The following is a 22,728-nucleotide window of genomic DNA, read 5'->3' as shown; positions in this document are numbered from 1 at the left end:
AATCATAGTAATCATGCAGTTTTGGTCCTGAGAGATTTGTGTTCAAGATTTGTAACAATTTAATGGTAATGAGTGGTTTATGCCAAATTTTGGGTATATTTTAGACAATATAAAATTCTATAATATACTTGAGTTTAAAAAAATTCCACGGTGTAGTTTTTTAGCTATAGAGCTGCTTTTCGAATGTGGTGCCAACTTCACGGTTAATACCAGAGTACATTCTCAAGGAATACTATTCCTTTTATTTTTTTGTACCACCTCCAGATTTTGGATATGTTATAGACAATAAGAATATCTACAATATGGCCAAGTTTAAAAAAATTCTACCGAGTAGTTTTTTATTTACAGGCCTTTGTTTAGCAATGACTTGAATTTTTGAACGTAATTATAAAAGATCATATTACGCGCATTCGTGTCATCTAACTATGTCGATGATTTTCTATAATTTTTTTTTGTGCCACCTCCAGATTTTGGTTATATTTTAGACAATATAATTATCTATATTCTGGCCAAGTTTAAAAAAATTCTACACTGTAGTTTTTTATTTATAGGCCTTTGTTTGAAAAATTGCATGGATATAGGAAGTTAATTGTATATGATTTTTTTACGCGCAACCGTGTCATCCGACTTTGTCGATGATTTTCTACAACTTATTTTTTTGTGCCACCTCCAGATTTTGGATATATTTTAGACAATATAATTATCTATATTCTGGCCAAGTTTAAAAAAATTCTACTGTTTAGGTTTTAAATTATAGGCTAATTAAGAGAAATGGAAAGTACACTGTAATAAAATTTTAGTGTTTTCTTCAATTTCTTGACTTTTCAACATTTTTTGTGATGGTTAAGGACAGTAAAATAGTAATAAACAGTTAAGAATTGTTTTTTACTATTGTATTTGATGGAAAACGTGTTTTAAAGACGATTTTTCGATTTATCATTCTGAACAGAACTACATTAATTTTCCATTGAAATTACAAACTTGGAAACTAAAGTGCATTGGTTTCTCTGACAAAAACCCTCTGTCTATTGCTGCATGAAGGCAAAATAGCTAATTGACAAGGTAGGCGAAGAAATTTATCAAGTTTTATAGATATTATTGTGTATTACTTACAGTCTTTTGGAATTGTGTAATGTATGTCAAGAATAAGATATAATTTTTCGAAAATGCTAACTCCTTCAAGCACTACTACTCTTCTGTTTTGCTTGAACAACTTACAGCTACCAATACTAATTATTTATATGTATAAACTAACAATTGGGAATTAAATGATAAGCAACTTGATAAATCTTTGTATTTTCCAGCAAGCCTTTGAATTTGTTTCTTTTATCTCTTGGTAAAAACATATTAATGAAAGACTTACAAATCAAGTTTCTTGAAAAAATTATTTTGTACAAAGAAACTTAACATAATTGGAAAGGTCACATGTTGAAGACAGACTTTGCTTTTTTCACTAGGTTGCTTGACCATGAGCAATTTAAATTTGATAACTATTTGTTTAAAGAATTCTTTTTATTGATTTGTACTAATTCTTCATAAGACACAAAGAATTTCTTTGCTATCTATTTTTGCTTCCTCTACATTCAACTTCATTATAACCAATGCATCTGATGTAAATTTGTGGATCACCTGGAATCATACCAAATATGGATTTGGTGAGATGAGACAATAATATGTTTAATTTTTCATGCATATTAATAATATAATCATAAGCTATTGTTGAACAAAAATTTCAAGATAGGAGCAAATCTTAGCACATTGTTCAACACACTTCTTTTATCTTGGTTTTGAAGTATTAACCTGTTTACTATAACAATAAATACTTCACTTACAGAAACGCTAAGTAGTACTTAGCATAAATCCAACTGTTTGCATAAATCCAACTTTCCAAACCCATTATAATTGTCTACTCTATACAGTCAGTCAAATTGAGCAGGCAAGTAGTTTAATAGTTATTTTTATTATACTGCATTCACTTTCAACACAGCTCTGTTGTAAACTTTCCCTTCGTCTTTAAAAAATAAATATGAACAAATTCTGCCCCATTTTTGGGAGGTAAACTCAATTCAAATCAGGAGAGTTTAGCTTGATCATGATACAAAATAATGCAAAATTCGATACAAATTGGCAGCTTCGCCACGTCTGGCGAGCGATAAAGTGAAGAACAAACAAGACTGGAACAAAATAACTTTAAATTAAAACTTAGTAGTAGAAACACTTTTTAAAGTATCGTGTTAAAAACAAAATAGTAAAACTACTACTATGCTATGTACAGGAGTCATGAAATGTTACCTTTTCTGTCGCTATTTCATGATCCGCAAACCACGGAAGCTTGCAGATTATTTAATAAATATAATTTTAAAAAGTGTTTATGTTATGAAAATAGTTTTGATATTTTCTATACTCCCAATCGTGGTGGTCAAATCAGGGTGGGCGACAAAATATTTATTTCATGAGCCCGCGTCTCTCCGCTGACTTTGACCATCAAAATCCGCCATGTTTTTGACCACGCGGCCGCGCGTCAATTATTTGTAGTAATTTTGTTGACGTTTCCCCTCCAGGTCTCATAGAACTCAATGGTTGTCGTAGTCGTACTCTTGCTAAAGCTCCTTAAAATTTGGTTTTAGTTGTAAACAACAGAACGAGTCTTTTTATTGTGTAAAACAATAGCTAGGCTAGAGCTACGGCTCTATTTGTCAACAATGATATCAACAAATCGGTAATACTGATTTTGCAAGAATATAGGACTCTTTAGACTGAAAAATCTTCACTATTTTAAGTTTTATGTACGATATATTTGTACTACTTTATTGTTTGTTTACCTTTCACTTTGCGTACGAAATACATGAAAGTTTTGCAGTTCATATTTTCCTTTTTAATATACATCTGCGCTCAAAAAGAGTTCTAAATTAAAGCCTGGATGCTCGAAAATAGTACTGTAAACTAATTTCTTACAGAATGAAGAAATATACCTACTTTCTTTGCTTAAAAAGACATTGTAGTCGCGACTACGAATTTTTTACAAAACATCGTACTCAGATTGATGACGGCTACGTGTTGTTGTTGTCGCAACAATGTTTTCGCGCCAAAATGACGTAAATCGTACTCGTAGTCGTACTCGTAGGCTCTGCTAAAACTCCCTATATTACAATCAAATGTAAACAAACTTCGTAAAGCAAACAGCAAAACGCAAAAAAAAAACAAAGAAAAACCATTTGCGAATGTCATTCGAAGGAAAAACACTTGGAAAACAGTTAAACTATCCAGACGATACAATTTAAAACGAGTTTATTTTTACGGACGAAAACTAAAAAAGTGAAAATCAACCCGTAAAAACAGCAAGGACGAGAAAGAAGCAAGCTTCGTTTCAGGTCAAATAATGCCATATAATAAACCTTTTAATAACCTCGCTTTCTCGGTCTTTACTGAGAAATATCGGACCTCTGTCTTTTTGTACAAACCTCGCAATACGGGCTCGGTCTGTACAAAAAGACCTCGGTCCGTTATTTCTCCGTAAAGACCTCGCGCTTGGTCATTAAGAGCTTAAAAATATACATAAAAAAATTTCTTAATTCTGTTGATTTTTAACTTCAGCGTACGTACATTTCAGACGGCGAGTTTAACCATCGATCAACCGCCTGGTATATTTAAATTCTGTCGGATATTACTTTTCACAACACCATAGCTTCCGCACATGCAGCTAGAAGGTATCTACTTTTAGCAGCGTTGTTATTCTCATTCAGAAACATCTTGCAAACGGTGAATTGTAAACTTTTTCGCTAAAGAAAACTTACTTAAAACTTACGGCAGCCGTTGTAATTGCTTTGTTTAAAATAATTTAACTTTCCCGCGTTTTATTTTGATTGGCTCTTAGATCATTTCTTTCTTTGACTAGCCAATCAGGAGGGCATTTTTCAAAAATAAATTGCACTGTACTTCCTTTTTTTTTGCACTGTGTTTCCTATTTTTGCACTGGTATTTACGATAAATTGCACTCCTCTAAACCAATCAAAATTGAGAAATTTTTTCATGTATATTATTAGTAGAGAAATAAATGACGCTGCTCTGAAATTTACAAAGCACGATAAAAACACTATACACATCAGTGACTGCAACATCAAATCCAGACCTTGCATTATCTAATTTTTTTTTTGTCTTTTTTTCTTATTTTTTCTTATTTTTCTTTTTGCACCCAAAATGTCTACGAATATAGGCTACTTAAAAGATATGGTAATGTTACACTACGGCCCAACAGAGCTTAATAGTGAGCTCGAGTGCCTTGCACTCCCCCCTCCCCTTTACCGTTAATTGTCAAACATAGAATATACCAGGATGCAGAGTGGATAGAAAAATTCAAAAATTTAGATCATGTAAACCAATGGAAAAAATTTCATCGCCTTTAAGTCTGTTTTTTAAAAATTTACTGAAGGTCATTCCTACCTTCCTTCTCCTTAATTAAATCTTTTAGACTCTTCTCTTTTTCAGTTCCCTCAATCAAATCTTTAACATAGTGTTCAAACACTTTTATAAAGCCACGCTTTTTAAACAACGATGGAGGGGCATCCACAGTTAAGTTCAAAAGATATTCTGTATCAATACATCTAGTAAATTATACAGCAGAAAATATTTAAATATTTGAAACAATAAGATTACGTAAAAATTAAAATGATGACAGAGTGATGCAAAGCATTTACTTTCCAGCAGCTTTGACATTCGATAGACAGAATTTTGGCTGAGGACAGGAAGCACAAAGTCCCTTATCACGACAGTTGTCATCATTGGGAACTAGAAAAATACATTATTTTTTATTTTTGAGACTGTTCTCGATCTTTCACTTATCATTACCTACACTGACACTCGTTATCTTATTTCTTATATATGTTAGTGTAAAGACTGCTCTTGTTCTCTGTTGTTCATTCATCACTAACTACACTGACACACGTTATCTTATTTCTTTTATGTATCAGTCTTAAATTCAATTGCTGTTTTTACCTTGAATATGAACGACCAGGTTTTTTGACAGGGTATGACGTGGATGTAAGGTACTTTCACATGAAATAGGAACATTGTAGGATAGGTTTCCACGAATAAATATACTTTTCTTCACGTGCAATTTCGGTGGACTGTCACGAACATAAAAATGACTAATCACTTTAGCAATTTCACTTAAAGTGTCTTCCTCCTTCTTGATCTGACAAGTGTATTCCGATAATTTCTCGGAATATGGCTGAAGATCAACCGTCCAATTTAAGCCACATTGTATTTGAGGATAATCCAAATCCTCGATAAAGATTTCACCAACAACTGAACAATCTTCACCAGAGCGAGGGGCTACGAGACATATTGACGTGGGTTCTTCGTTTACATCTGTATGTAATAAAGACAATGTAGCACTTAAACTTAAACTATTTTGTGTAGTACATTATTCAATTAATGAACATTGGTTTGTGGAGAGTTGAAATAACAAAGAATTTTCGGTTCTCGACCTTAGGCAACAATAAAGAGAATGCTTTGCTAGGTAAAATTGATCAGTCTATAAAATTCACTAGTAGATCCCCGCCAACAAATACAAAGACCCGCTAGTAGATCCATTGATGTATACAACGATCCACTTGTAGATCCATTAATGTATACAAAGGCCTGCCAGTGGATCAACTAATTAATACAATCATACACTAGTAGATACCCCTATAATATTTTCATTGTCTTCGAATTAAGGATATCTTCCTGTTTTAGTTGACAATTTTGTGTTGTCAAAGATCCCTGGAAATTACAAATATTTGGTAATTTACAAAGCATTAAATGTACATCATGAAGAGAACAAAAATACTGATAAACATTAATACCACACCGTTTAAAAACGTGTGCTGAAGTCCCGAGCCGAGCACAACGGATGCGAGTCGTACTGAGGGAGTCAGAGGCATGCTCTCGTGGAACATTTTTAAATCAAGAAGCTCTAGCTAAAATTCCATTTCCTGGACTTTGGGGATAGAATATTACTGATTACATAGTGTCTAATGCGTTTTTCCAACCCAAATTCAAATTTTGATGCCCCATATTCATTTCTGCACCGTCAAAATCAACAGCTGGGGGGAGGGCATGACCCCCTGCCAGCATGCCATTGTCGGGGAGTAGTTTTAAATTGACTCCCAATTCCTAATGCTTTTTGTCACCCAATACTATGTAGCTAAACTGTGTAACTGATTTGGTGTTTGTGTTTGAAACTACGTAATCCCTAAGCCACTCTTAGAACCTCTTAAGAACCGCTTTTTTTATTTAGAATCATGTTAATCCCACCATCCCCTTATCAATCTTTCCAAACATTATGACATATAATCGTCAGTCACACGAAAATTGTTCACCCTGACTAGTACTCTGTAAACTTGGTGTTACCTAACATAATCTAGATTTAATTTATTTACGGCTTTAACGTAAAGAAACAAACCTAAAACAGTTATGGTAAAATTCTTTTCAAAATGCAATCCACCGCAATCTCTCACAATTATGAGTACCACTAAACTTGGTGTAAGCTCGTAATTAACAGATCCTAAGTGAAATAGTTCATCATGATTGGTTCCACCAATGACAAAAGACGCAATATTATCAGCAAGAGTGTAAATAAAGGACTGATTTGAACCATCAGGATCGTCAGCGGTTAAAATGCCAACATAGGTCATGTTAGGAGAGTTATAAAAACTGAAGTAAAAACAACATTGAATACAAAAACTGACAAATAACAGACAGCACAAAATAGGAAAAAATATTATCTTAAGCAAAAATTCAGCAACTAAAGCACATTTTCTATTACGATCTTTCACCAAATTTCAGAGTTCAAGGCTTCAGAGTTGACTGATTTTTGCCAGCCAACTTCAACATAAACAGCACTCACGATGTGATTAACCCTTTCTTTCCCAGCGTTGTCGTTGACAACATCAATGAAATCATCCCAAACTCATAGGATCAAAAAACTTGGGAAGTAAAGGGTTAAAAGCTAGACTTACCAGTGATGAAAACTTTAAATGACTTTGAAATATCGAGGCCAGCAGCATCTTTACAAGTGACATTGATATTGTAAACATTTCTTTCTTCAAAATCGAGAAGGCTATTATATTTAACTCGGAGAAAATTGCTATCAGTTTCGTGAGTAATGTAAAACTCATCTTCATCTCCGTCACCATTTAATGAGTTCTCGAGGGAGCAAATATGGATTTGAGGTGGCACACTTTTTACATCTGGATCTTTTACCTGTGACAGAAGTATACTCTTAATGCATGTTCTAGGCTAAGTTTTTTATAAGGTAATTGTATGTCTCCTTGTTAAGTATAAGTTCTTTCTGACTAAAATATGTTTAGTGTTGGATTAGGATTGAAATTGCTTTTACGAAGTTACAGTGATAGTGTGAAGTTTTGAAAGAATTGAAAAATGCGACAGTTAAAATGAATTCTTAAAAAAAGCATTTATATTTTTTAACAAAAACATTGCCTTCGGGGAATCTCGGTATATCTTTTTTACAAACACGAAATCTAAGCAACCGATTGATGTTTAACTCACCAAAAACTTTCCAATCACCGTTGAAGCTGGAGAATTCTCTGCTACAAAATTTTTAGACATCAAAATATCAGTTGGAGCTTCGTTTACATCGGTTACTTCGATCCGAAATTGTTTGAGCGCCATTCTCACAGGATCTGCGACAGCCAACCAAATAATGTACATGTTTCTTTCTTCATAATCAAGAGAACCGTTAACAACGAGGGGAATCGAGTAAAAATTAGTTGATTTATCGTTCATTGTACGATTTTCAACGTTTGGAACACCTGAAAGAAGTTTTTATGTAAACAAAACTGGATTTACTAACTGCAGATAAAAATTTGGAATTTTCAAAGTACTCAGAGTCAGTGTTGATTTAATCTATTGTTATTAAACTGATAATTTTTTGTATTTGATATTAAAGAATGAAGAAAACTAAATCACGCTATCAAAGGTTATGGATAAAAATCAAAAATCCCCATGTATACAAACCTTGTAGAGCAAACTTTTCACGAACCAAAATACTACTGTGATTCAAATAAAACTTTAACGTGTCATTATCGTCATCCGTCGCAAGGAAGTCGCCGATGACCGACCCGAGAACGCAATTCTCCGGGATGCGATTACCCGTCAAAATTATATCCATGGGGAATTCGTTAATGTCTCGTACAACAACAAACAAACTCTGGATGGATGAAGATTTTGGTGGATGACCTCGGTCCGTACAATTTACCTTTATACGATGTTTTTTCTTTTCTTCGTAATCGAGGCTTTCTGCAACAACTATCATGTTATCTAACAACTTGAAGTAACCATTACCAGAGTCAACCAATTCCCAGTCAAAATTTGAAGTGTGTTTTTGATCAAGATCATCGTCTCTAGCTGTTAGATTACCAACAACAAAACCAATATTGACATTTTCAAGCACTTCGTTATTTGAAAGTTTAATATCGTAAGGAGGATCATTAATGTTCAACACAGTAATGTTAAAACTAGTTGTAGTAAACATAACAGGTGAACCATTGTCGCTCACATTAATTTTAACAGTGTAAATATTATCTGACCGGGGTTTCCACACCAAACGTCTTTTTACCAACAATGCTCTTCCTTGAAGAAGAAAATAATAATTTGCGTCCGCATTCATTATTGTGAACGTCAAGGGATCATTTTGAAAATCGTATGCATAGAAAAAGCCGACAATGGTAAAAATGCTCATTTTCTCATTGATATAAGCTCTCGAGAAATGTATATGTAAAGGTGGATCGTTTTCTCTCCTGCAGTAATAGGGTACAGCAATTGGGTCCCAGTCCCAAGCAACATTCTCGGTGTTACCGTCCAATATACATTGAGCCCTCTCAATGGATACGTTGAAATTTATCCCAAGGAAGTTTCTAGCGAAGGCGTTAGGGATGTTTGTGGATTCAATGGCAGCTAGTTTGAAATTGCCATCACAGTCAATGGAACAGAATTTCAAATATTCATGTCCGTGTGGGCAAATGATGCGTGCAGGCTTGCAAGCTGTTCCAAACTCATCATGATATGCATTTGACGGACATGGAGGTGAGATCAATGGTGAACATGATTTAGGTTCACACTTGTGTGGAGTTATTTCTGATTGTTTATAACCAGATAAACAGTCACACCAATAACTACCATCTGTGTTTATACAGTTGGAATTTATACAACCACCATTTCTATTTTTACATTCGTCTACATCACCACATGATTTACCATCAGCTGAATGAAAATAAAATACAATACAATAAATGGAAACATTCAATAACTGGTCATTACCATGTATGGAAAAACTGGTTATTACCCTATATGAAAACTGTAACGGGTGATCACCATAAATGGAAAGTTTAAATAACTGGTCATTACCATAAATGAATTAAAATAATCGATCATTACCATATAAGGACACTTTAAATAATGAATTACTGCGATGTACTATGTCTCAAGGTATTCCAACTTCAATACGCTGCTGTATGAAAATTACAGAATAAACTCCCGCAGTTTTGAAAATTCTGAAAGATCGGAGTTCTAGCTATGGAGTGTCATGTTGTTAATTACGTGCTGAAAAAACAAGCAAATGAGACTTAACACTTTAAATTAACTACGCGCTTACATATGTAGTTTACATTATCATTTTTATGTGGATTCGGTGATCACGTTGAAGTGAAAGTGGTACAACTTGCGACAGAATAATGCAAGTAGTGCTCAAAATTTTGACGAGACGGACAGTTTATAAATAACGCACGATGAATCGTTGTTTCTTCTTTAACTTGGGGCTGAGGTAAAAAAATACTTTTTCGATTCGAACAATGTTTTTTCCAACGTGGTCACATTTGCCCATTTTCTTACTTACTACATGCTTTGAACAATGGACGGATTTTCATGTTTTTTTTTACAGGGGTGGTGAAAAATCTGATGCTTCAAGCATTACAATATTTGATGACTAAAAGACTTGTTTTTTTTGTTGAAGTTTGTTTGGAAAAATATGTATTGAATAGTCATTACCTTGAAGTTCATAGCCTGGGCGAGTTACACATAAACACGATCCATCTGCAGCGTTACAAACATCTTGACATCCCCCGTTAGGTGAACCACTGATGCTGGTGGCAAATCTATCCCACAGATATTCCTCAGTCTGTCTTGGTTGTCTGATCATATAAAGCATAGGGACACAGAAACTAATTTTCGGGAGGTAGTTATAATCACCATTAAAAAAAAATCGATACAATATGGGACAGGCTGACTGATTGAGTAGATTATTATATTACATCTGTTGTTGTTTTTGTGATTGTAGGAGAACACTGAAGAACCTATAACAACATCAGAATCCCTTCCACTAGAAGAAAATTTTATTACGATAAATATGGAGGAGTTTGACCTAACCGCATGGTCTCCCTCAACAAGTAGAAGCGATTCAAATGTCAGTGAAAATTCGTGTACAACACCTACATTACCTACCAAACCTACCACACCAGTAAGTAGTGACCCATTTGCCCCTTCCACAATTGCTTTGAGTAGAGCTGTTGTAAACCAGACCAAGGGCTGTAGAAAGAGATCTGCACATTTAGAGACAGCAGTTTGTGAAAGACTTGATTCTTTGAAAAAGATTAGAGAAGAAAGAGAAACAAAATTGATGAAGAAAGTCGCTTTTCAGATACTGTGGCTGACACTCACCGAAAGCTTCCAGGCAAGTTGAAATCTGAAGCTAAATTTTCCATTCATAAAATATTTGTTTGAAATGGAACAAAAACTTTATGAAAACAATGTAGACCAATAACTTTCTATATTTTATAAGTAACAATCTATTATTTCATACAATTGAATATTCATTTAGTTAAGAAAACCTCGTTGTATTACATGATCTTGCCATGGTAGCTTTCCTAAAGGAGACATAAAAAATGATTTAAAGTCATTTCTGGTTGTTGTAGCAGCTCTAGAAGCACGAGCACTTGAAAGTCTTTTAATATTCTCAAAAATGTTTTGTGAACCCACAACATGTCTCCACTCTCCAGGGAGGACTTCGTGAGATGCAGTGGTTGAATCAATGAAATTGGGAGGGGAATATCTAGTGCTAGGTATATTAGCAGCATCAGTAAATAACAAGAGCAAATAAGGCGGCTAAATGGGCTATAATGAGTGCGAAAAAAAGCAACAATTAGTTTTATGCAAGTATTAAGCTGTATTAACTCAGAAACGAAAGGAAAGAAAAGGGTTGTTATAATGTTTAAGTTCGTTATCTTCAAAATTCAAAATTCCTGCGAAAAGTCAATCCTTGTGTTGATTTCCCATATAAACGTGGATTGACATCACGTTTCGATTGGAATTGAAAGTCATTCCGGATTCATGAAAAACACCCCCTAAAGTTTAGAACTCTGAGTAATACCCATTTAGAATGAGCGAAACGGGTGCAAGACCAGACTATTAAGCTGCGTGCTATACCGGATTCACTCTTCGTTTGCTGTAAAGGCTTAATTTGCTTTTTTAATTGCCTTTGTTCAGTCTCTTCAGATAATTAATGTTTATTAAATTCAGAGCTTAAGTCCATTCAATTGTGCTTCTGGCATTAACCATTATCACTGCCTTTTAATACTTTAATAAACGGGATCTTGGTAATATTGAAACTCCAGAAATACCATTTACTATGGTATAAGAGTTTTATTATGTATTTTATAAAGTTGACTTTAAATGTCATACGTCTTCAACAAAAGCAAATGAGAATAAAATTTAAATAATCAGATATTATATCATTCAATAATGTAAGCTAGATGCAGAAATGTGATTATACATCATCCAAATACGTCGTGAAAAGTGGCTTGCTACTTTACATCTACAAAATAAATCCTTTAACTACCGTATCGTCTCGTATCGTATTATAAATTTTCTGAGTTAAATATTGAACGATATTTCCGATGAAAAGATTGCATCATTAGACATATTTTACAATTATGAATATTATTTAGGAGACCGTCTTTGTATTGATTCGCGAATGTTTACGTTTTGTTAGATAAAGGTAAATAACAGTAATAGCAACAAAAATTGGCGACGATTAATCTTTTTGGTTAAGAAAAATTCCTAGACTTGAGATTTTTATTAAGTTCTAGCTTGAACTTAAAGTAGACCAAGCGAAGTAACAAAGTAATGAAAATTATGAAATCATTAAAATAATCTGACTGAGGCATTTGCATTAGTTGCATCACCCTGGATCCACGACCAACAATGTTCCATGTGATACTCTAAGATATCAGCTAAGGTATTGTCTTAATCCCCAACAATGTTCCATCTGATACTCTAGGATATCAGCTAAGGTATTGTCTCAATCATTCGGATATGGATTAGATGAGAAAAGCACACGTTTTACGAAATTCTCATCAATAACAATTTTCTCGTTCAAAGTAGAAAATTGTTCAGTTCGATGATAGATTTGTGTGTCAGTAAACAGTAGCAAATTCCGTGTTCGTTAAAAATGGAGAATTTTACAAAAATGACTATGTACCTTACAGACCATATTTTCAGACTTGAAAGTGCATTTTAATCTTTCTTTTTTACTTTTTTGACGTTTTGGCTTTTTGAATTGCTTCAAAGGTATGTGAAAATTATTGTTTGTAAGGGTTCCCTCTGGGCGCGGAATTTCGGCTAAAATCCCTAGTGGTTTTTTCCTGTTCAGTATTCTCTAAGTTCTCGTGCCTTCATGCTCGGTTTTGGTTTATGCCGTTTGGGATTTGCCATTAGGGATTTTTTTATTTCGGTTAAGTCTAAAAAAAAACTGTGACTTCAGCGAGAGACTAAAGTTCTACTTCATGTTATATACAATCATCAAAACTAAAGACAGAATTCATTTTGTAAAAGAAGTTTTTAGAGTACGTGCTCTCGATAAAGTTAACGTGACCATGAACCATTTTTGACTGTCTGACAATCTTTGCAAGATAAGATTTCTGAATTATTTAATAAATCTATGATCTGCTTAATTTATTCTAAACTGCTTTAATTTACCCAAAATGTCAAACAAATTTTTTGAGCGGTACAATTTAGTCTCTGGGTTCGATTCCCAAATACACCGTTCTTGTGTCAGAAATACCCATATGAGAGTTGAAGTTTTTAAGTGATTTTTCACGTAAACATCTCAAATTGTACATTGTAATAGGAAAGGCATTTATGGCTATTCGTATGTTTAAGATAATTATGTTCTCAGTTCTTATTGGCAAATACATGTGTTCCAGTCTGAAAACAAATTTTTTTGAAATTCATTCACTCGGAAGAAGTCTTTAAAGTAAAGAAGACGAGTTTCTTCTTTTTACGTAGTTTATGTGTAGAAAAGAATAGCCATTTTTCATGAAATAAAATAAATAGTACAAACGAATGCTTCAATTTGATTAAATTAAATTTTGGCTTTTTAAAAATGTTCAAAATGGTTATTGACACTTCCATCCAATTTGGGGGTAAATGGGATTATAATTTACATTCGTTTCCCTCAAGTGAAAGGTCGTCCTATAGCTGGTGGATAGTGAATTCCAGCAGGTGGTTTATCAGCTTTATCTATCGCTTTATAAGTTATAAAGCATACATATTTACTAAGGGGTATAAAACATCCCTTACAATTCAGCCCAATGTTATACTTGGAAATGTACATTTACTTATGACGTTTAAAGTGCCCATGACATGAACATTTTTATGTTTGCAATGACCAGAACTTTTGAAATGACAGTGTACTTTCTAAAACAGTTAATGCATATCTCTTTTCCTTCGCGAGATATTGAAGTTTTTGTTATTTCTATTTCATCCAACTTGTGACGTCATGTTGCATAATGAGTTCTCAAAATGTTTCAAATACTCTTCATTTTCCTGACAACTTTAGGTTCATACTAATAAGCAGCATTTTATACCATTAAACACGCCACAACAAATGAAACTATGTCCTTGTAAAGTAAAGTATTGTTAAATATAGATAATACTCCTAGCTCTCATTATTCAATGCGACGTCACAATTTAGATAAATCGGACATAGCATAAACCTCATATCTCAAGAATTAAAAGAGATATGCATAAACTGTTTTAGAAAGTACACTAACATTTTAAAAGTTCTGGTCATTGCAAACATAAAAATTTTCGTGTCATAGGCCCTTTAAAAAAGCATACTATTTGGTTTGTAAACAAATACAAAATAACTTATAGTTTTGTGAAGATTGATGAAGATTAGTTACTATTGCAAGCTATTACTGAGTGCTTTCATGTGACATAAATGTGCGGATACCTACCAGATGATATGGGATCTGAGATGATAAAATCAACATAACTTTGCACTATTTTCTATCTGTTGAGTAAATACAAGGTCTTCCAGCAGTTATAACATTATTTTAAACTATACTCAGTAAATGTGAGTGTGAGAGAGTTTTTAGAATATAGGCAATAGAGAGCGCCGTAGTTAAGCATACGTGTATTTAGGTGTATATTCAATATTCATTTAAGAAATCTTAAATACACAGCACTTGCATTTTAGATACGTGGGTTTAGGCACAAAATAATTGTCATGGTTACAGCGCAAGAAATAAGCAAAATATCAAAAAATTATGACAACTATGAATATTTTTCTATAAAACTACTTGAAATATTATTGAGTCCATAAACAAATTATTAGACGAAATGCTGTCAATCACTCAATCTCATGAAAATGTTATTTAAATCAACTATTTTATATTGATCAGCTACGTAATTAATGTGACATAGTAAAACACAAAAGATTCTACTTATGGATTTATGCACAACTCCTGATGGTCAGGTTTATACGATAAGGAACTCCCAAGAGCTCAAAACACCAAGGCCAGACTTTTAGTAATTATAATAATTTCAGAAATACAATTTTTTATTGTATACGAGTTTATTGTGTTGGATGAATGTAGTGCAAAATTTATCAGTGCAGTCAAACATAAAAGTTAACTTTTAATGTCATATTCGCCTTCAGTCTTTTTCCAAAACAATTTATAGTAAAAATTAAATAATCAGGTATATTACATTGTATCAATGAATACCACAGGCTATAGATTCACCAGAAATGTGGTGAAATATCATCTAAATACGTCGTGGAAACTGTTTTTCTTTATATCTATATAATTAGATCTCTACAGTATCAATGATTTCTTAATAGCTACTTGTTTTACCCCTAACAGGTTCTGTTGTATCTAAATTGTTTATTGATGTAGTTAGCTTTCATTAAAATTAAAAATATTTTAGAGTTCTAGTTCGTTTTTCAATTTTTCATTTGACCTGACAGCAGCATGTACCCGAACAGGGAGACTAGGAAATGTTCGGAGAAAATACGCCCTGTAATCGCCAATTTTATAAAATGATTCTGGTTGTGGTAGAGGTCGTGGTCGATCTTTCCAATGTTGGTGAACATTTCGAATAAGTCTTAAGCATTCTGTCCATGAAGATTTATAGGGCCTTCCATTCACCAAATAATCATAAACATCACAATCCATTTGACTTTTCCAATGTACGGATTCGCTATTCAATTTTTGAACGACACTTGACTGGGGATCATTTGTCTTAATCTGTTGAAGATTCCCAACTTTACTTAACATTTCAAACTTCTCATTATCTGACATAAGAAATGGATGTTTTAATGCTTCGTTAGAATATGGTCTGTCTTCAGGTTTTAGATTTAACATCCACGACAGAAGGTCACTTAGTGTTTTATCCTTGATTTCATCCAAACCAACAGGGTTTCCATTCAGCATGTTGATCTGTCTATATAGTAGTTTAGTTCCAAAAGGATGTTTTCCTTTTGTTGCAACATAATAAGCTACCATCCCTGCATTCTAAAATAATAAAAAGCGTTACATCAAAATGTTTCTTTACAACTTACAAATGTTTACATTCCTACACTTACATATACATCAGACCTTCTTTGGTAACTCGCTTTATTTCCTGAATCATCATCTTCGCAATATGATTCAGGAGCTATCCAATCCAAAGTTCCCATGGAAGTATCGCTTTTATATGATGTAGTGTCATTCTGGATTTTTCGACTTATGCCAAAGTCAGCTATCAGAAATTTGCTTTTTGAGTCTCGTAGAACATTGGAAGGCTTCAAATCCCGATGTAGAATACGATTTGGGCCACTATGAAGATCAGCTAATCCTTTTAAAATTTGTGTAAGAATATCAGGAAGAGCTTTTTGAAGATCATGCAAAGTAGAAGACTTGACAAAACTCTCCAATGATTCTTCACATAAGTCTAATATTAAATAAACATATTCTGTTCCAGCATCTTCTTCTAAGTAGAAATAATTCACAACATATTTCGACTTTTTTGCATTGAATTCATTTAAAATTTTCTTTTCGTGATGTGCAAGCTGGATGTAGCTATCTCGATGTATTCGTTTCACTGCTTTACCGTAACCATCTTTACCCAGTCCAAGAAAAACACGGGTTGCATTACTTCCATAGCCAATGCAAAATTCTTCTGAAAATATTACACGCACATTGCCCACCTCTTTAATATCAACACTGGAATTGCGTCCATATTCAATCAATTTTAAAAGCAATTCTCTATGTTTCGATGATTCATCAATGCATTTCCACTCTTCTACAGAAAAATATTACATTTAAGTGTTGAAGAAACAAAATAAATATATCAAAATAGCTTAAACATCCCCAATTAGGAAAGGATACTGATACCGTACACTTTTAAAAACGTATTAACAATTATTAGACATATCATAAATTTTTTAAGTATAGCATTTGAGGTTAGCTTATACCAAACAATTAATGAGCAAAACTTCTCTCTGCAGTAATTTCATGAATTTTTCTTAAGGAGTAACCTTGCGTTTTTTGAAAATATTAAATTAAAATTTTGAGAGCATATATTTTTTAGAGTCTAAAAAAATTTTTTATACCAAAAGATAACAAAATAGCTTCATTCAATTTTTCTTTCTATTCTCGACACTCGTCTTTTATATAGACTATCTTATGTTTGTTGCCAAACATTAATATTGAAGTTCGATCTCTACAATTATTCTCTCAAACCTTGTTTGGACATCTTAAAGTGCCAATGAAACGAAAATTTTGCTGGTTAAATTATATCTGTATTGACCAAGACTTTTGAAAAGACAGAGTGCTTTTTAAAACTTTTCTGCATGACTTTTTTCATTCTAAAAATATTGAAGTCTTTGCAACTACCAATTTATCTCATTTGTGACATCATACTGCATACAAAATGGTCGCTGCAATGTTTCAAATACCCTTCACTTTCCTGACAACTTTAGGTTGATAATGGTACGCAGTATTTTATATCATTAACACATCACAAAGAAGGAAACTCCTCCATGTTACAATAATGTATCAGCAAATTTACCTAATACATCTAGTTTTCATTTCCAGTGTGACATCAGATAAATCGGACATAATAAAAACTTTAATATATCGAGAATGAAAAGTGATACGCATAAACTATAAACTAGTACAGAAAGTCCATTATCATATTAAAATGTCTGTTCAATAAAAGTATAACAAAGGTTAAATTTTCGTTTCATAGGCATTTTATGCTTTAACTCTAAATTATCTGACACGTATTGTTTCTCTTATTCATTGGTAAAGTGAACCACGTTATCTATATTTCTACAAACTCAAACTCTACCTCATGCTTTTTCTCATTCTTGTGCAAAATTGTTTGTATTAAAATAGAGACTTTGTCGTGGTGACAAATCTGAAAATCGTTTTGAAGATCGCAAATACCATGGTGAATTACTTTTACCATTCACCATGGTATTTGCGATCTTTAAAATGATTGCTAGTATTGTTTTCCCTTTGCCGAATTGAAAATTGTTATTTGCAGTTTTCAATTATTTTATTAAGCATATGATGATTATTTGCAAGAAACAATTTGTCTGTCATGTGTCTATTGTGTCAGGGTTTTCGTTATCGAGAAAATTTCCATTTTGATGAAATTTTTACTCGGCTAGAAAAGGAATCATGCAATTCAATAAATTTTTAACACCACAAAAAAAGTAAGTGATTTAAATTCTTATCATATCTTTCAGTCCTTTTGATAAAATTCTTGTCGGTTTTAGAAACATGTGAAGGAAATCATAATGTTGTAGTGTTAAAGTATAATAAATTGACAAGATAAGCAACACGAACGATACAAGCAAATGATCGAACTTTTGGCTTCAAATCTTGTAACATCTTTTTCATATTTGGATGCATTATATGTACGATGTAGAAAATTTAATTATCTTTGGCTACCACAATCAACTTTTAATAATTTGAAAAATTATCTCGTACAATACAACGCTCCTCTAGAGCTCTCTTATAAATAAAGTTAAAGACAGCAATTGAGCAAATCATTTCCCAGCTTTCACATAAAATTTTCAAATCAATTTTATATCTAGCCATGTAACTGTCTATTTATTGGTCTATTTGTTTAACTATATTTGCATTATGTTAAATGTAGAATACGTTGGCATTCACAAGAAATCAGTAGACCACAATTGAAAATATGAATACCCCCCCTCTCCCACCCATTAAACACTCTAGTCTCGATCCTCTATACAGTGGTGCGTGCTACAATATCTAAGAAAACATGATACAGGCATTGAGTTCTGTCAGCGGCATCTCATCAGCAGCGTTATTAAACACCCCATCTCCTACCCAATTAACGTTCTAGTTTTGCCCCTCTATACAATGGTCACTGATAATCTATCTGAGAAAACATGATACAGCGATTAAGTTCTGTAAGCAATTTCATCAGCAGCGTTAAAGAATATCCTCTCCCCCGCACTACTAAAAGTTATAGTTTCGGCCCTCTATAAAGTAATCCGTGCTACAATATCTGAGAAAACATGTCACAGCCATTAAATTCTGCAAGCGATATTTTAGCAGCAGCGTTATTAAACACCCCTTCCCCACCCCAATATAAATTACAGTTTCGGCCCTCTAAACAGTGGTCTGTGCTACAATATCTGAGAAAACATGATACATCTATTGAGTTCCGTAAGCGATATTTCATCAGCAGCGTTATTAAGCACCCCCTCCCCCAACCCACCAAAAGTTATAGTTTCGGCCCTCTATACAGTGGTCAGTGCTACGATATCTAAGAAAACATGATACAGCCGTTGAGTTCTGTAAGCGATATTTAAGCGGTAGTGTTACTCTTACTCAATCGGGTGGCTTAAGTCGTAAATGGCTTGAACTGATTGACGTGCACTTTTTAATGGAGGTCATCAAGCCAGTTGACAATCATCAATTAAGACACAGTTTGAATCATAAATGAGATTTTTGGAGTCACTTGCTCTTCTAATATAGTCGAAATAATTATATTTATTTATTTTGAGATCAGTGGGAGTCATTTTTTGAAATCAATAAAAACAGTCGTTGTTTTTATGTTTTGCGATTAGTAACGTTATTTGTTTATCTATTTTGGGAAATTTTCTAGTAGAAAACTGATACAGCAACTTTTATGCTCTATGCAAGTTTCAAAATGAAATTCTAAGTAAAAGTATTGAAAATTTAATTCTAAGCTAGAAAATGATCTTTGTGGACTTTTGAATGATGTTCACACTGAAGAGGTAATCTCCAGTATACTTAGCAAAGAGAGAGCTCGAAAAATCTTGTAATTTTCTGTAAATTTAGAATTTAGAAGATCGTTTAATAAATGTGCAATTTAATGCTACATTTGTCATAATGAAAATTTCAAATAGCCTTCTTTTTACTGTGGAACCTTGAGAATTCACATCCTCAAGGTGGCTTATTTTCCATGTGATTTTGAGGTATTTTACTTACAATGAACAGGAATTTTTATCTATTGAAGTATATTGAGCAAGTGGATTTGATGGTGGCCTTTCTTTGCATAATTTTCAATGTCATTAGCTAGGTAGTGTATGCATAGTGGTGCAAACGTGAAGTATGACAGTATATCCAAAAGATAGTTTGTTGAGAGGTTTTTATGATTAAACAAGCAGAATACAAATAAACGTTACTTTAAAAAAATAGATTGCACGATGTCATTATCACCTCATGTCTCATCTTAATTTAAACTGACTATAATGTGCTTCAAGTACAAATTGTGAAGTGACAAGATTTTACTGTCATGATTAAAACAGATGAAACCAGGTGCAAATGTTACCATTCAATGTTGCTTAGACATGTGATGAAAAATTCATATATTTCATAACATTTGTTAATGTAAAGGTTGACTGAAGACTGTATATGAAGAAAATTACTTAGTGATGTTTTTTTCAATTGTGTCAACACTTTCGATGCTGTAAGCCAGGAGCAAAAAACATAATTTCTATCTGGAAATAAAGTTATACTCCGACTAATCTCTTGTACTCTAACAAAGAAAATAATAATTAATGTAATCAAACACGAGCACTTTTAAAACAGATGGTCTAACCTGAACACTTCTAAAATGCAGGGTCTGATCTGTATGGTGTACATTATGTCAAGATTTGTTTTAAAAGGTATTAGTCTATTTATTATAATCCTTTTCTTTAATGGAACTTATGAAATGTAGTCAATTTGAGCACTTTATAAAAGAGTTGCGCCACTTTGTGCTACGCAGTATTTCTTGAGATAAACAAAGACTTGTCAAATTGTGCTGAGCACTGCCGTCTGGTACACAGTACATTTAAATTATTTGTCGTTCGCAAAAGAAAAATTTAAGTCATTGATACTGTATTGAACATACGTAATAAACGAACGTTTGGAGTCCGAAAGTGCAACACTGTATACGTACATCATGCATATTATTAAATAATATAAATCTTCATAAAAACACATAAATATCAATCAAATGGATTGTGATACAATTCAAAACAAATATCTTAGGTCACGCAATATATATAAAATAAATTAGAATTGAAAGGATACCTTGTTCTGTATTTTCAACATCAGGAGAATTTCCGACTTCTTTAGCATTATCAACATCACCATCAGAGTTTTCTCTCAGGAAGGTTTTCTCCTCAGAAGGTTTTTCTCCTCAGAGGTTTTCAGGAAGGGGTCAATGGTTTTCTAGATGGTTTGGTCCATATGAGGGTTTTCTGGTAGGAGATGGTTTCTCCCTCAGGATGCTTTCTCTCAGGAAGGTTTTCTCCATGACGTAGCTAAATTTAAAGAGTTTCTTTCAGTAAACAACGTTTCTTATTATCAATAAATGAAAATATAATAAGCAATGTTGTCAAATATTCAAAAGGATTTGTCAGAATACATTTTCTACAACCCACACTAGCAATGATTTTCATAACCAAAAGAGAACTTGGATTGTACACCATAAAATAGAGTATATTTTGATGTTTAAGATTTTGTAAAATTCAATATGTTTACCTCAACAAGTAAAGGTCTTTGAAACTTTAGTTTCATCTCGTTGAATCTATTTAGAGTAAGCTAAGTAACGATTATGTCCCATAACCTGTTTCAAAATCTCACAAATGTATAAGTAGATGGATAAAATGAAACTCAGCCAGAGCAAGAGAAACTTACTCATAATAATTATTCAAGGAAATTATTGGATAAGTTGGAAAATAAAATAAAATTAAATTGCAACAAAACCTTGCTAAATAACTTTGTCGGATTAATTGTTCCACCATGAGTATGAAAAGGGTTTGTGTTTTTCCCATGACTGTCAAATAAAGAATATAAGGTGTAAGACAAGTAAACAGGTGTAAGACAAGTACATCAATGTACAACACCAGTACACAAATGAGTAAAACAAGAATGTTCAAGTATGGCAATAAGTAAGCAAGAGCATAAGGTACAGTATAAGTAAAAACTCAGAATATGAAAGGTAGTACATCAATGTACAAAGTCAAAATGAGTAAACAAGTAATTAATGTATAATACAAACGGCAAGGTATAAAGAGCATACAAAACACCAAGGTAAAGGACAAAATTCAAATACAAAATCAACCTGTTCTCATGGAGTAAACACCAACAAACTTATTCACATCTCGATTTTCTTTTCGTTAAAGTCATGAAAACAGAAATCAATTTAAATTTAGACAACGAAAATCTTTGTTTTCCTGAGAAAGACATCTTATTGCGAAAAGAAAACAAAGACATACATCGCGTCGAGATAGCTGATTTTCGTGAAACTTGCTTCGGAGCTCGATAATCAATTTCTAAGTGTCCATAACTAAAATATTTTTTCGCTTTACTACTAACATTTGATCTTATTTCACCGTAACTTTCTATTACAAGCTCATTTTGAGGATAAAACGACGTCAACTCTGTGCAAAGGTCTCTTGTCTTTCGTATGCAATCGATAGAATCAATTTTTCCTTTAGAGGCTTCGCAGATAAATTAAAGACGAATACTATATTCGCTCGATTTTATATGTACAATACATTTTCCCATTTTTTGATAGGTTTATTAAAAATAAGCCATAAGAAACTTCTGCAAAAATCTGCTCACTTGAAATTTTAGCTATAACATAAAGCCGACAGTTAAAGATCAAACAATCGCATAAGGCAAATTATCAAGTATATAATGTCATTAAACGAGGCTGTCAAACTTAAAAGCGAAGCTAATTATTTAATTGAATGCTGCCAAAATTAACATCATAAAGTTACAACGATACACGACAAGGTCTTAAACGCCTCCTTTCATCAAACTCGTCAACCAAACCATTCGTTTTACGAAAGAAGACATTTCTTTAAATTGTCTAAATATTGTTCCTTCAAATGTTAGTTTCTAT

General features: G+C 33.0%; 2 protein-coding genes and 1 long non-coding RNA gene across 3 annotated transcripts in view; all 3 read right to left on the bottom strand.

Annotated features, from left to right (window-relative positions):
* Positions 1–22,728, bottom strand: part of LOC124449484 — a 46,404-nt gene that overhangs the window by 2,252 nt on the left and 21,424 nt on the right. The window lies entirely within an intron of this gene.
* Positions 10,809–20,990, bottom strand: LOC124449505. Its single transcript, XR_006949425.1, has 2 exons — positions 20,907–20,990; positions 10,809–10,922 (listed from the first exon to the last, which is right to left on the bottom strand). It is a non-coding gene; the product is annotated as an uncharacterized LOC124449505 (long non-coding RNA).
* LOC124449493 (serine/threonine-protein kinase/endoribonuclease IRE1-like) lies at positions 14,896–16,720 on the bottom strand. The gene is made up of 2 exons (XM_047000426.1): positions 15,926–16,720; positions 14,896–15,854 (listed from the first exon to the last, which is right to left on the bottom strand). Exons 1-2 carry the CDS (start codon positions 16,016–16,018, stop codon positions 15,264–15,266), a joined length of 684 nt encoding a protein of 227 aa, XP_046856382.1. The 5' UTR covers positions 16,019–16,720; the 3' UTR covers positions 14,896–15,263.

Source organism: Xenia sp. Carnegie-2017, unplaced genomic scaffold (assembly GCF_021976095.1).
Source record: "Xenia sp. Carnegie-2017 unplaced genomic scaffold, XeniaSp_v1 HiC_scaffold_23, whole genome shotgun sequence".
Taxonomy (NCBI): domain Eukaryota; kingdom Metazoa; phylum Cnidaria; class Anthozoa; order Malacalcyonacea; family Xeniidae; genus Xenia; species Xenia sp. Carnegie-2017.
The sequence above is the reverse complement of the archived record's forward strand: the minus strand, read 5'-3'. Positions and strand labels throughout refer to the sequence as shown.

Coding starts and splice junctions, on each gene's coding strand:
- LOC124449493 (XM_047000426.1), bottom strand. CDS start 16,018: ATGGGAACTTTGGATTGGATAGCTCCTGAATCATATTGCGAAGATGAT. Junction 15,855..15,925: donor AAAGAAGGTCTGATGTATAT/GTAAGTGTAGGA, acceptor TTATTATTTTAG/AATGCAGGGATGGTAGCTTA.